General features: G+C 62.1%; 1 protein-coding gene across 2 annotated transcripts in view; it reads right to left on the bottom strand.

The window, feature by feature from the left end:
• The window catches only part of Vav2 (vav guanine nucleotide exchange factor 2), a 145810-nt gene that overhangs the window by 34567 nt on the left and 98630 nt on the right, over positions 1-12613 (bottom strand). For both annotated transcript variants that reach the window (XM_026395499.2, XM_026395497.2), the window contains exon 5: positions 2470-2572. In XM_026395499.2, coding sequence (XP_026251284.1) covers positions 2470-2572 — 103 coding nt within the window. The remainder of the gene's footprint in view (positions 1-2469; positions 2573-12613) is intronic.

The following is a 12613-nucleotide window of genomic DNA, read 5'->3' on the forward strand; positions in this document are numbered from 1 at the left end:
GTCCTACAGCCAGGCCCCACAGCCAGACCCCCCAGCCAGACCCCACAGCCAGGCCCCAGTCAGCCAGACCCAGTCAGCCATGACTCACAGCCAGACCCCACAGCCAGACCCCACAGCCAGGCCCCACAGCCAGACCCAGTCAGCCATGTCCCACAACCAGACCCCACAGCCAGACCCCACAGCCAGACCCCAGTCAGCCGTGTCCCACAGCCAGGCCCCACAGCCAGACCCCACAGCCAGACCCCACAGCCAGACCCAGTCATCCATGACTCACAGCCAGGCCCCAGTCAGCCATGTCCCACAGCCAGACCCCAGTCATCCAGGCCCCACAGCCAGACCCCAGTCAGCCGTGTCCCACAGCCAGGCCCCAGTCAGCCAGGCCCCACAGCCAGACCCCAGTCAGCCAGACCCCACAGCCAGGCCCCAGTCAGCCATGTCCCACAGCCAGGCCCCAGTCAGCCATGTCCCACAGCCAGACCCCAGTCAGCCAGACCCCACAGCCAGACCCCAGTCAGCCAGACCCCACAGCCAGACCCCAGTCAGCCGTGTCCCACAGCCAGACCCCAGTCAGCCAGACCCCACAGCCAGGCCCCAGTCAGCCATGTCCCACAGCCAGACCCCAGTCAGCCATGTCCCACAGCCAGACCCCAGTCAGCCGTGTCCCACAGCCAGACCCCAGTCAGCCAGACCCCACAGCCAGACCCCAGTCAGCCAGGCCCCACAGCCAGACCCCAGTCAGCCAGACCCCACAGCCAGGCCCCAGTCAGCCAGGCCCCACAGCCAGACCCCAGTCAGCCAGACCCCACAGCCAGGCCCCAGTCAGCCAGGCCCCACAGCCAGACCCCAGTCAGCCAGACCCCACAGCCAGGCCCCAGTCAGCCAGGCCCCACAGCCAGACCCCAGTCAGCCATGTCCCACAGCCAGACCCCAGTCAGCCATGTCCCACAGCCAGGCCCCAGTCAGCTAGGCCCCACAGCCAGACCCCAGTCAGCCATGTCCCACAGCCAGACCCCAGTCAGCCATGTCCCACAGCCAGACCCCAGTCAGCCAGACCCCACAGCCAGACCCCACAGCCAGATCCCACAGCCAGGCCCCATGAGCCAATCCAGAAGCTGTCGGGATTCACAGGTGGTTTGGGGCCAGCTCTGGGGACAGAGAGGGCTACCCTCTCCAGAGAGTGCCCTGGCAGTGTGGGGAGCTACCCCTCCAGGTGCCCAGGGCCGCGTGAGAAGCCTGTTCTGAAGCACAGAGCTTGGGCTGTGGGTGCCCTGCCCAGCTCCCAGCCCTCCCCAGGGCCACAGTAGGGCACCCCCAGCCCAGGAAAGGCCTCCCTGAGTCCGGGGTCTCCCCACTGTGTCCTGCCACCAGCTGGCGGCTCCTGCACGGAGGCAGAACACTGGTATCTGCCTTTGAGGAGCTCCCATCGCTTCAGGGAAGTTAGTTAATCAAAGCTTCCACAGTGGGCAAGTGGCACCGTGCCCGGCCCGCAGGAGCTGAGGTCCCCCACCCCGCCAGGCCAGACCCCGCCTTCCACACAGCAGCTGTGGGCCATAAACCCCACTGGAGCAGATCTGCCTCCAGGAGACGATGAGCCAAGCCTGGGGGAAATTAACACCCCGGCGACATAAAAGACGCGCGCAGCTGGCTAATTGGGCCTGCGCTGGTGGCTTCAGCTCGGCGGGCGGGAGCCTGCTGTGGGAGCCGAGCACGGGGCTGCTATTTCAAGGTTCCCGGGGCTGCTATTTCAAGGTTCCCGGGGAGGCGGGAGAAGGACCCGGACACCCCGGGAGGACGGCTCATGGCAACTGGCCCGCGGGGCTGCGGGCTGCGGGGCTGCGGGGCTGACGGCCTGGAGGGGCTGAGGGCAGAGGGCTGGGGGGCTGAAGGGCTGAGGGGCTGAGGGGCTGGGGGTCTGAGGGGCTGAGGGCAGAGGGCTGGGGGGTGAGGGGGTGAGGGCTGAGGGGCTGAGGGGGTGAGGGGCTGGGGGCTGAGGGCTGGGGGCTGGGGGCTGGAGGCTGAGGGCAGAGGGCTGGGGGGCTGAGGGGCTGAGGGCTGGGGGGCTGAGGGGGCTGAGGGGGTGAGGGCTGAGGGGCTGAGGGGCTAAGGGCTGGGGGCTGAGGGGCTGAGGGCCTGAGGGCCTGAGGGCCTGGAGGCACTGGGGGCTGGGGGCTGAGGGCTAGGAGCTGGGGGCTAGGGGCTGAGGGGCTGGGGGCTGAGGGCTAGGAGCTGGGGGCTAGGCGCTGGGGGCTGGGGGCTGAGGGCCTGGAGGCGCTGGGGACTGGGGGCTGAGGGCCTGGAGGCGCTGGGGACTGGGGGCTGGGGTCCCCGGGCACCACAGGGAAGCTGGCGTGGAGCAGACAGGAGCAAGACCTGCGAGGAGTGCTGCAGGGGAGCCCGGGGCCAGGAGGAGCCCAGGGCCCAGCCAGTGTCCCCTGCAGTGGCGCTCCTGCCAGGCGGGACGGGGCTTACCATAGGCTGCCGCACCTCCACCTTGATGATGTCCTCGTAGATGTCGTCACCTTCATCCTCCCGCGGGACACAGTCGTAGATGTCCTCACCCAGGTCATGCTCACTGCACGGGAGGAAGTGGGTGAGCGGGGAGGGAGGGTCCAGCCACCCTGACCCAGGAGCCCTGGAAGTCCACCTGCCTCAGCCACAGGCCGGTCCACAAGTGGGGGCTTCCATGAGTTTAAGGGGGTGGCAGAGAGGTCACCATCCGCCATCTGCCTTGGTAGCAGAGGACCCTGGCGACGAGGCCCCAACGTCTCGGGCCTGCAGACACACCCCGGAGGCCCTGAGACGCCTGCCTCCCAGAGGCCCCCAGTGCTGGGTGCCGCCCCATGACTACAGCCCCCGCCCCCATCCCGGCCTTGACCTGTGGCTCAGCCTGAGGTCCCTACTGTCCTTGAGGCCCGGTGTGAAGGTCAAGGGCACAGTGCCCAGCAGGGCCATTTTCCACACCCGGGTGGAAAATGGAGGAACATGGAGTTTGGGATGCCCCTTCCCAAGCCTGCCCCCGGGGGACTGGCCCCCACCCCAGCTCCTGCTGCAGAAAGCCTGTGTCTGCCCAGGACTGTGGTTCCCGTCCCCTCCGAGTTGGCCCTCTGCCTGCAGGACCTAGGTCACAGTCCCCAAAAGCCCAGGAGTGCCTTCAGCAGCCTTTCTAGTTATCTGTTCAGTGTGGATGAGTCCTCCACCCGGCCCATGGCTGCCCTGAACCTCCACACCAGAGCTGCACCAGGGCTCAGCAACAGCCGGTCATTCCCACGGACCCCTGGAGGGGTCACTGTGCCCTGGGGATGGGGAGCTGCCCCCAGCCCAGGCTGGCCAGGGTCTTGGGCTCTGCTGGGTCCTTCCTCAGGGGAGGCTGGGCTTGGAGGCTAGCACTGCTTAGCTCTGGGCAAAGATGCATCTCTGAGGCCGGCTTTCCTGGCTCAGAGCAGGGCCCTGGATTCCAGAGGCAGGGACTGGGGACACTCCCGGCAGGTCCTCCCAGCACGCGGCGGGGAGAGCAGTGGAGCAGAGCAGGGATGACCGCAGCAGCAAGGTACCCCTGGCCAAGCAGGCCCCTGAGCCCCTCAGGCCTTGCTGCTGAATCCACTCAGGGGGTCAGGGTCATCACTCAAGACCTGCATGGGAGAGGGAGCAAGGGAAGGCCTCAGCAGCCAGAGGTCTCCCAGGGCCCTTGGCCCCTCCCCACATGCAGCATCTGGGCAGAAGCCCCAGGACTGTCCTCCAGGGGAGGCCAAGAGTCAGCCCAGTGCAGGGTGCAGGTCTTGGTGAGGCCTTCTCAGGCCCCGGAGGGAAGGAGGAGGTACAGCAGCTGCTGGGTGCTCCGGCTTTGGCACCAGCACGGGTGAGGCAGCTGGGAACCTGGCATGGCTGGATCCGGACTGTCCCCGGCAGCTCCTGTGCTGAAGGCTTGGTCAGGGCTGGCTGGATCTGAGGGCTCTGACCCTGGACTCGTCCGGTGTGCAGTCATCCACGGGGGCTGGATGGCCTGCTGCAGGTGGCAGCTTGGGGGAAGCAGGTCACTTCCTGCTGGGCCATCCTCTCCCCAGCCCCTGGCTCTCTGCTCCCTGGCTGCCGTGAGCTGGGCAGCTCCCTCCGCTGTGCCCTTCTGCCAAGATGTCTCAGCCCTGGACCAGCCGACCCAGGCCTGACCTCTGAACCCTGAGCCAGGGGAAGCCGCCTCTCTTCAGTTGCTCAGGTCAGGCACGGAGGCTGCAGTGGGGAAAGCCGACTCCACAGGGCCTAGCTTTACACGAAGAGCTTCCCGCCTCCTTCAAGTCCCTTCTGGGTGCCAGGGCCACTGTCTGTCCAGAGAACTGCACTGTGGCCATTCTGCACCCTGAACCCACACGGAGCTGAGAAGGCAAGGAGGCAGGGCCAGGCTCGGCCAGGTTCCCCCGCCTGACCGGGGCTCCCCAGGCAGTACACGAGAGTGCACACACACACACACAATGCACACACATGCACACACTCACACATGCACACACATGTACGCACGCATATACACACAGCACTTGCAGACACATGGCCACATGCAGATACACACATACATACACTCGCACATGCATACAGACACAGATGCACACACACGTACATGCACACGCAGTGGGGGGTGAGCATTGTGACCGTCTTGCTAACCCAACTCAAAGCTTCCCCGAGACAAGTCTGACAATCCACTGGGAAACTGTCACTTGCAATGACACAGATCTCCTCCCTGCCTCTCTGATTCCGTCCCCGAGGATGATGCAGCCTGGCTACCCTGGGAACATAGGCGAGGCACTGCATGGCCCTTCCCAGCAGGGACTGGACACCCAAATTTCTGTCATGCAACAGAGTAATTCTGGTGGCTAAACCACCGGGCAGAACCCTGACCATGCAGAACCCAGGCGAGACAGAGAAGCGTCCAGGCTGCTAAATGAACCAGACACCCATCACAGACTGGCCGCACAGACACGTCAGCTCTGCTCCCAAAGGCGGGGCCAGGCGGACAGAAGCACGTGGACAGGGGTTTTGACTATTAAATATTCTATAAGCTGATGAAACAGATAAAAATGACTGGAAGTTGGCCAGGGACAGGGCCTTGAGTGGTGACCACACAGCTGCAGGGCCCCCTCCCGCCCTACAGTGAGGGGCATCCTAACCAATTCCAGGCCTAGCCCCACCCAGCTCAGACTCTGATCAACAAGGAACGGTGCAGCTCCCACCACACTCCACCAGAGCCTGCTCCCAGGGGGTGAGCGCTGTCCAGGAGCCCTGGGCCAGGCTGGGCAGACGGGCGAGCGGGCACGGTGCCCTGTGCCCAGGCAACGTTGTGGGGGCTACAGCCCTGCTCCACCCACTGCTCCCCTGAAGCCCAGCACGTCTGCCGAGCACAGGAGGAGGTATGGCCTCCTGGTGGCCCAACAAGGGCAGGTGGGGACCACTCCTGCAAAGGCTTCCATCCAGGGTGGGCAGGCGGGGCCTAGGAAAGGTGCCATAGGCAGAGTCCCCTCAGCGCCCCTGCCTGGCTGAGCCCCTGCATCCAGGTGCACAGTCACACCAGCCAGCCACCCGCATGTCCCCCGCACCCTGGGGAATGCACATATGTACTATCTTCAAAAATGGAAATGCACCCCCAGCTGAGGCCCCCCTCCAGGAGACAGTGTGCAGCTCACAGGCGGCTCCCCGGCCCCTTTTGGCCAGCTCCCCGCCACTGGCTCCTGGCCGGTTCTCACTAGATACCCTTCATCTGGTGGAGGGCACAGGGACACCGGGAACACCTGCCCTCCAGTCTGGCTTCTCTGCCTGCACACGTGGGTTGGAGACCCCACCACACACGCAGTTCCCTGTACCAGCAGCTGTCCCTTCACGCTGCTGAATGCCAGTCCACTGTGGGAGACACCATCTGAGAACCAGTCGCCTCTTAGACATTCAGGCTGCTTCCAGGTCTTGGTTGTGGTGGACAGAAGGGGCCATATGAGCATTCAACTCCCGTGCGCGTGTGCCCAAATGCTCCAGTTCCACGGGAACAGCCTTCCCTCCACAGTGGAGCTGCTGGCCAACGGGCAGGTGCATCTCCCACTTCACAAGCAGCTACCAAGGTTCTTCCAAGGTGGCTGCAGCATTTCCATCTACACAAGCAGTGTGTGCACCTTCCAGTCACTCCACATCCTCTTCAGCTCACGCTGTTGTCAGTCTTTTTAATTTTAGCCACTAGCACAGATACCAGTGAAATACTGCTGTGGTTGTGTTTTGCATTTTTCCAATGACTAGTGATGCTGAAGATTTTTCCATGTACTTATTACACATCATCCTTTTTTTTTTTTTTTTTTAAGAGAGAGTGAGAGAGGAGAGAGAGGAGAGAGAGAATTTTTAATATTTATTTTCTAGTTCTCGGCGGACACAACATCTTTGTTGGTATGTGGTGCTGAGGATCGAACCCGGGCCGCACGCATGCCAGGCGAGCGCGCTACTGCCTGAGCCACATCCCCAGCCCCCACACATCATCCTTTGGGAAAGGATTTTGTCCATTTCAAGAACTTTGTTCATTTCTGAAAATACATTCTTTCTTTTTTCTTTTTCCAGGAGCTCTTTATATATTGTGGATCAAGTGCTTTGTCATGTGTGTTTTATAATCCCACCACCACCACCAGTCTCTGCCTTGGCTATTCATTTCCTTCATGTGTCTTGATAAGCATTCATTGTTAATTTAATGAAGACAAATTTATCAATTTGTTCTTCTGTGTACCACCTAAAAACTCCTGTGTCTTGCTGAGAACTCTTTGCTTTCTTCCAAGTAATTGAAGATTTTTCTCCTGCATTTCTACTGGGAGCTGTCTAGTTTGGGTAGGTACATCCAGGATTCAGGTCTAGACTTTGCAGGTGGGGCCTAGGAAAGGTGCAATGGGTAGAGTCCCCTCTAGTGCTGCTGCCTGGTTGAGCCACCTGCATGTCCCCCACACTCTGGGAAATGCACGTGCTATTCCAAATGATCATGGAGCCATCTGCTTCTGGGGGGCCTTGGGGATCACGACGTGTTAACGACACCACCTCCAACCCATGAACACAGTACAGACGTTCACTTATGTAGGTCTTCCATTTCTCTCAGCAATAGTTTACAGTTTTACCATTTTCAAAACCCAAAAAAGTTTTGGCTAATTTTAATGGTTCTCCTGGCCTCCCTCACCCCCATCCTCTCCTTCCCTACCCCACCCTTCCCTTCTCCGAGGATTCCCATCACACACGCTGGGCTGCTTGAAACCGTCTGCGGTGTCTGAGGCTCCATGTGTCGTCCCCTCTCCCGTCTGTTGTATAAAGTCTGTGGCTCCTGTGGAACCATCTTCAAGGTCCAAGGCTTCTTGCTTTGCCACCTGTGACCTCCATCAAGCTGATCTGGTGACTGCTCACTTCAGACCTGGGTTTCAGTTTGGGGATTTCCACTTGGCCCTTTTTGGTCGCCTGGTCCTCTGCAGTGGCTCCCTGCGTCTGTCACGCACTTCCCTCCAAAGTCCCTGGCCATAACCTGCTGTGACAGTTCACTTTCTGAATCAGTTGTCTGGGCTGCGGGGACAGTGCTTCTGGCTGTGTCTGCGAGAGCGATCATGGACACCAACAACTGGACTGGTAGATGGAGGCGGGAGGAAGACCTGCCCTCACACACATGGTGGCCGTCACCCGGTCCACTGATGGGGATCCACCCAAGCAGAACACAGTGGTGGGAGACGGCAGAGCAGCTCCATTGCTGGAGGGGGACACACAGCTTCTCCTGAAGTGGGACATCAGAACTCCTGGTTCTCAGGATTTTGACTTCTGGATTCACCCTGCAACGTCCCCCCCACCACAGGTTCTCAGGTCTTTGGCCTGGGTGTCATCCCTGGCCCTGGGTCCTTAGGCCCGGAGGCTCTCAATGACTCTGCCAGCAACGTTCCCGGAGCCGCAGCTTGCAGGAGTGCACTGTGGGACTTTCTGGCCTCCACAATCACATACGCAGAGCCCAGTGACAAACCCCTCTGACACACCTCTGCGCGTCCTATTGGCTCCGGTCCCCTGCAGACCCCTGACTGCGCAGCTGCAGATGGAAACAGCTGGGTCCTCTGGTGCTGGCTCCCACGGCCGGTTCCTTCCTGAGCCCAGCTCACGTCCTCCTGCTTCTCTGCAAGCTGGTGCCTTTCACACTGGACATTATGAACAGGTCGCTGTGGGGACTCCAGATCCTGAGGTTCCCGTTTCTTCCAATGAGAGCTCAGTTGGACTCAAACCTCAAACTGACCTCCCACCGTGGGCGGGGCTGGAGTGCTGCCGCTCTTGTTCCCTGGCCCTGGGGTCGTCCTGGGCAGCGGGGGGGGGGGGGGGGGGGGCTGAAGAGGGCGTGGCCAAGGGTGCTGGTGGGTCTTACATGCAGACTTAGGTGCAGACTTAGGGGCTGCTGCTGCCTGTGGACCCTGCCTCCCAGCCCACCCCTCGGCAGCTCTGCCAGCCCCAAGTCCTGTCCTGAGGTTGGGGTTTAGGTACACAGTGTCCCCCACGGCCCCTGTGCTGTAGGCCAGGCCCAGCCTGGGGCCCTGCTGGAGGTGGTGGAATCTTGGGGGACAGAGCCCAGTGGGAGGAAGTTAGGTCACAGGGTGTGCCCTGAAGGGGGTGTCGGGACCCAACCCTTCTTCTCTGCTGCCCAGACACATGAGGTGAGCAGCCTTCTTTCTGCTCGTGGGCTCCTGCCAGGGTGTGTGTGCTATGTGCCAGAGACAAGGCATGGGGACAGGGACACTGGGAACACCCAGGGTGGTCATCCCAACACCACACAGAAGGGACCCTGGGCCTCCACAATCACATACGCAGAGCCTAGGGTGGCCACCCAACACGCTCACTGCTGTGCCCCGAGGATGCCAGAAGGAGCTCTGGTTCCTGCAGGACCTGGTCCCCACCGCCCCCTTGTCTCACAGTCCCACACAGGACTGACCAGAGCTGACCATTCGTGTGCGCCGCCCGCAGCCAGGAGGGAGCCGGCCCCAGGGTCTCTTCCAAGTGACAGAAGCCTCAGGATGTACCCCCTCCCTCAACCAAGCAGTGCGTGACAGGGCTGCCAAGAGCCAGCAGGGTCCTCCCAGATCCCTCCCAGATCCCCTGACCACAGTTCAACTAAGGTCAGTGGACACTGAGAAAGACAGGTCTGTGCGGTTTCCTGGAAATGTGCAGCCTCACCACTCGCGTGCTCCAGATGACAGGATGGGCCGGGAATGGCCAGGAGAGTGCTCGGCTGCAACCATAAGATGAGCCCAGCAGCTGGATGGGGTGAACCCACACCGCCCTGAGGCTATGCTCGCCAGGCTCCTGTGGTCCCAGAGCAGCGTAGACAAGGGCCCTGCGACCCCCACAGGCTGGGGTGGAGAATGACGGGCAGCAGCGGGGCTGGGTCCTGGTGCCAAGATGGCCCTCAGGTAGGGACGAGGCCAATGGTGGCCCTGACCTTCTACCACTCTTGCTCCTTAGCAAGGGCGTCACCTGTGGGTCACTTCACCATCCTGGGCACGGCAGAGGGAGCTGGCAGAGCTCAGCTAGGGGCTCCACGTGGAGGTTGGCTGGGGGTCTGGGGTCTCCTGGGGGGTCTGGGGTCTCCTGGGAGGGCAGAGCAGCGACAGGGAGGAGCTTGGCCCCCGTTTTTCATGAGACAGCAGCTTGAAGAGAGTCCAGCTAAGACCCGACAGAAGGAGCCCACCCCCTGGCCCCGGCACACAGTCCCACAGGGAGCAGGAGGCCAGGCTGAAGCCTCCCTGCTGGACCCGCCCAGCCCATGCCCCGAGACCCTGCAGAGCCCGCGGGCCTCTGAATCCCAGGGTGCACCTCCATCACGCTCCGCCTGGCCTCCTGGGCAGCCCGCTTTGGTGGCAGTCAGAGGGGGTGGGGCTCCCCTGGAGCCGGAGGAGCTGGCGGGTCTGCGTCCCCTCCAGACCAGGAGGTGGGGACTTCACGCTCGCTCTAGGTTTCTGCCATCCGGCAAATCCAAGCCACCTCCCAGCCCACAGGTGTCTAGCTCGGTAACTCTGGGCAGGAAGACTGGACCTGGGCTTCCCCAGCTGCCAAGGGCCTCTGAAGAGGATCAGCCACAATGCGAATGACCAGCCAAGCACACAGTAGGTGCTCAATAAACGCACCTTCCCTCACTGAGACGATATTTGGCACCGGCCTGTGCTCAGTGAGCAGTGTTAAGAGCAGCAGTTTTCAAATGCAGACGCTGGGGGTTGGGGGCCCAGGAACCCGGCCCATCTGGTCACCACCCAGCTGTGGCCTTGCCTGGTGTCAGGGGCTGCCCTTCCTCATCCAGTTGCCTGAGAACACCAGAGCACAGATGTAAGGGAGTGACTGTGGGCCACAGCAGGAAAGCAGCCACTCAGAGGCAGAGAGGCCGCTGCCCCCCGCCCCGCCCCCAGTCTCCTTGCTGTCTCTCCCTCTGGTCTCTCCCCCGTGGCTTCCTGCCGTCAGCTGCACTGACAGATGCTAAATCCCCACAATTATTTCTGTCTTTGAAACAGCCTGAAATCTTCCAGGAGGGGCCCCGAGCACGGGCTGTGGCCTGAGATCGCAAACTCCTGCCTCCGGCCCTAGATCCTGGCCCCAGCTGGAGCCTCGCCTGCTGTCAGAAGGCAGCTGCCCAGAGAGGGCCGGCCCCCCGCCCAGGAAAACCAAGGATAAGCGCGCACACCCTGCCTTGCCTCGCGCCTCAGGACTGAGGACGAGAAGCATCACCAGGACAGGTGCCGGTGGTCAGCGCCTGGTTACTAGGAAACCAAACGGGGGCTTCCTGACCTGCTGCACGCCCACAGCGGCCTGTCTCCAGGAGCTGGGGCAGGGGCAGCAGAGAAGCCCCGTGGACTGGACGGTCTGCACTGGGGGCAGACAGATGGACGAGGGCTTCTTTACATGCCACCTGCCCTCGGCAGCCTGACCACTCCCTGGGAGGTGGGGAAACCAGCCCCAGCCAGGGGCAGCTCAATCGCCCAGGTGGCACAGCTCAGCTGGACAGGATACCAGGGTCCCCGAGGAAGCTATTCCAAGGGCCGTGCACACACCACACCTCCCTCCTCTGGGAATTCCCTCTCAGCAGGTATAAATTTAGACCACCACCTAAAACTACCCAGGAACCAAGAAGAATGCAAGGGTGTCCCAGGAACTGGGCCCAGGGGACATCGTGGCCACCACAGCAGAGGGCTCAGGGTTTCAGTTCCTCCTTTGTCCCATGAAGCACGCTGTGCTACCTCCAGAAAGTCACTTCCCTTCTCTGAGCCTTCATTTCCTCAACTACAACTGGGGGTCAGATCACCTGTTGTGAGGCACTCGGGGCCTTCGGTGTAAGAATCGTGAATGTTGGCAGCACCCTGTCAGCACCCTTGCCACTCCCCTTGCTACCAGGCCCAGGTCGAGTAGTCTGCCCTGTATGTTCCTCACATCAGAGGCCATCCAGGTGTGCTGGGAACCTCCTGGGTGGGTGCCCGTCATCCACTGACAGGCCTGGGTCGGAGCAGGCAGGCTGGGTGCCGTAGGATGGAGGAGTGTGGCGGTCCTACAGCAGGCCACTCAGGCCCAGTGTGCCACGTCCCTTCTAAGCCATAATCCCAGGTGCCCCCCGTGTGCTGCCTCAGTGTTGAATGGGGGGAGGCGCCAAGGCCGAGGCTTTGTCCTCCTGGGGCTTCCAGGGTCCAGGGGCAAGGTGGGGGCCTCATTAGAAAGCACAGAAATGTCCCTCGGGCCACAGCCAGCTGCTCCCTGCTCCCTGCAGGGGACTTTAGAACCCCTCCCGGCAGCCCCCAGCCCTGCAGAGATGGCAGGAATGAGGAGGGGACCGCTGTGACCTCTCCTGACAGCCCCTAACAAGGCATTCAAAGTGGAAGTCCATGGAGACCGGCCGGGCAGCCGCTGCCGCTGACTCTGAGGGCCCAGCCAGGCAGGGCTGACAGGGGGCTCACCTGCACCTGAGGGCACTCCCCCAGAGGGCCTGGACCAGCGGCCTCCCTGTGGTGCCCGGCGGGAGCAGGGTTTCAAGGTCACGGAAGCCCCAGATCCACAGAGGCCCACCGTGGTCCTGCTGCACCGAGGGGTCCAGGAGATGTCCTGAGGGCAGGACAGGGCGCAGAGAGCAGGGCTGTCAGTCCCACCAGCAGTGGCCAATGGCTCCGAGGACCACAGAGGGACAGAAGCACTAATGGGTTTGTTGACAGCACAGGCATAGATGGGAAGCCCCTGCCTCTCCTGCCTGCATCCCCTCTCGACAGCAGGCAAGTGGACCAGGCCAGCAGCTGGGGCTGGGCTGTGCACATGGGTTACCCTGGGCCAGGACCCCTGGCCTCCACTACTGAGTAACAGACTCCCAGGACCTCAGCCCATCACGTGCCATGACCAGCCGGGCAGCGGGAGGGCAGCTTCTCTAAATTACACCCAGGCAGATCCTGCACCCCTTCAAAAGGCACTCCAACCCACACCTCCTCCAGGAAGCCTCCCGCTGCAGCTCTGTGAGGTGTGTGGCCAGTGGACACTGCCTGACTGACCCACGTGAGAGGTGGAAGCCCTTTGGGGGTGAGAAACACAGGGATAACTGACGAGCACAGGCCCCAGGTCTGTGACGGGTGCTGAC

This window comes from Urocitellus parryii, chromosome 4 (genome assembly GCF_045843805.1).
Source record: "Urocitellus parryii isolate mUroPar1 chromosome 4, mUroPar1.hap1, whole genome shotgun sequence".
Classification (NCBI taxonomy): domain Eukaryota; kingdom Metazoa; phylum Chordata; class Mammalia; order Rodentia; family Sciuridae; genus Urocitellus; species Urocitellus parryii.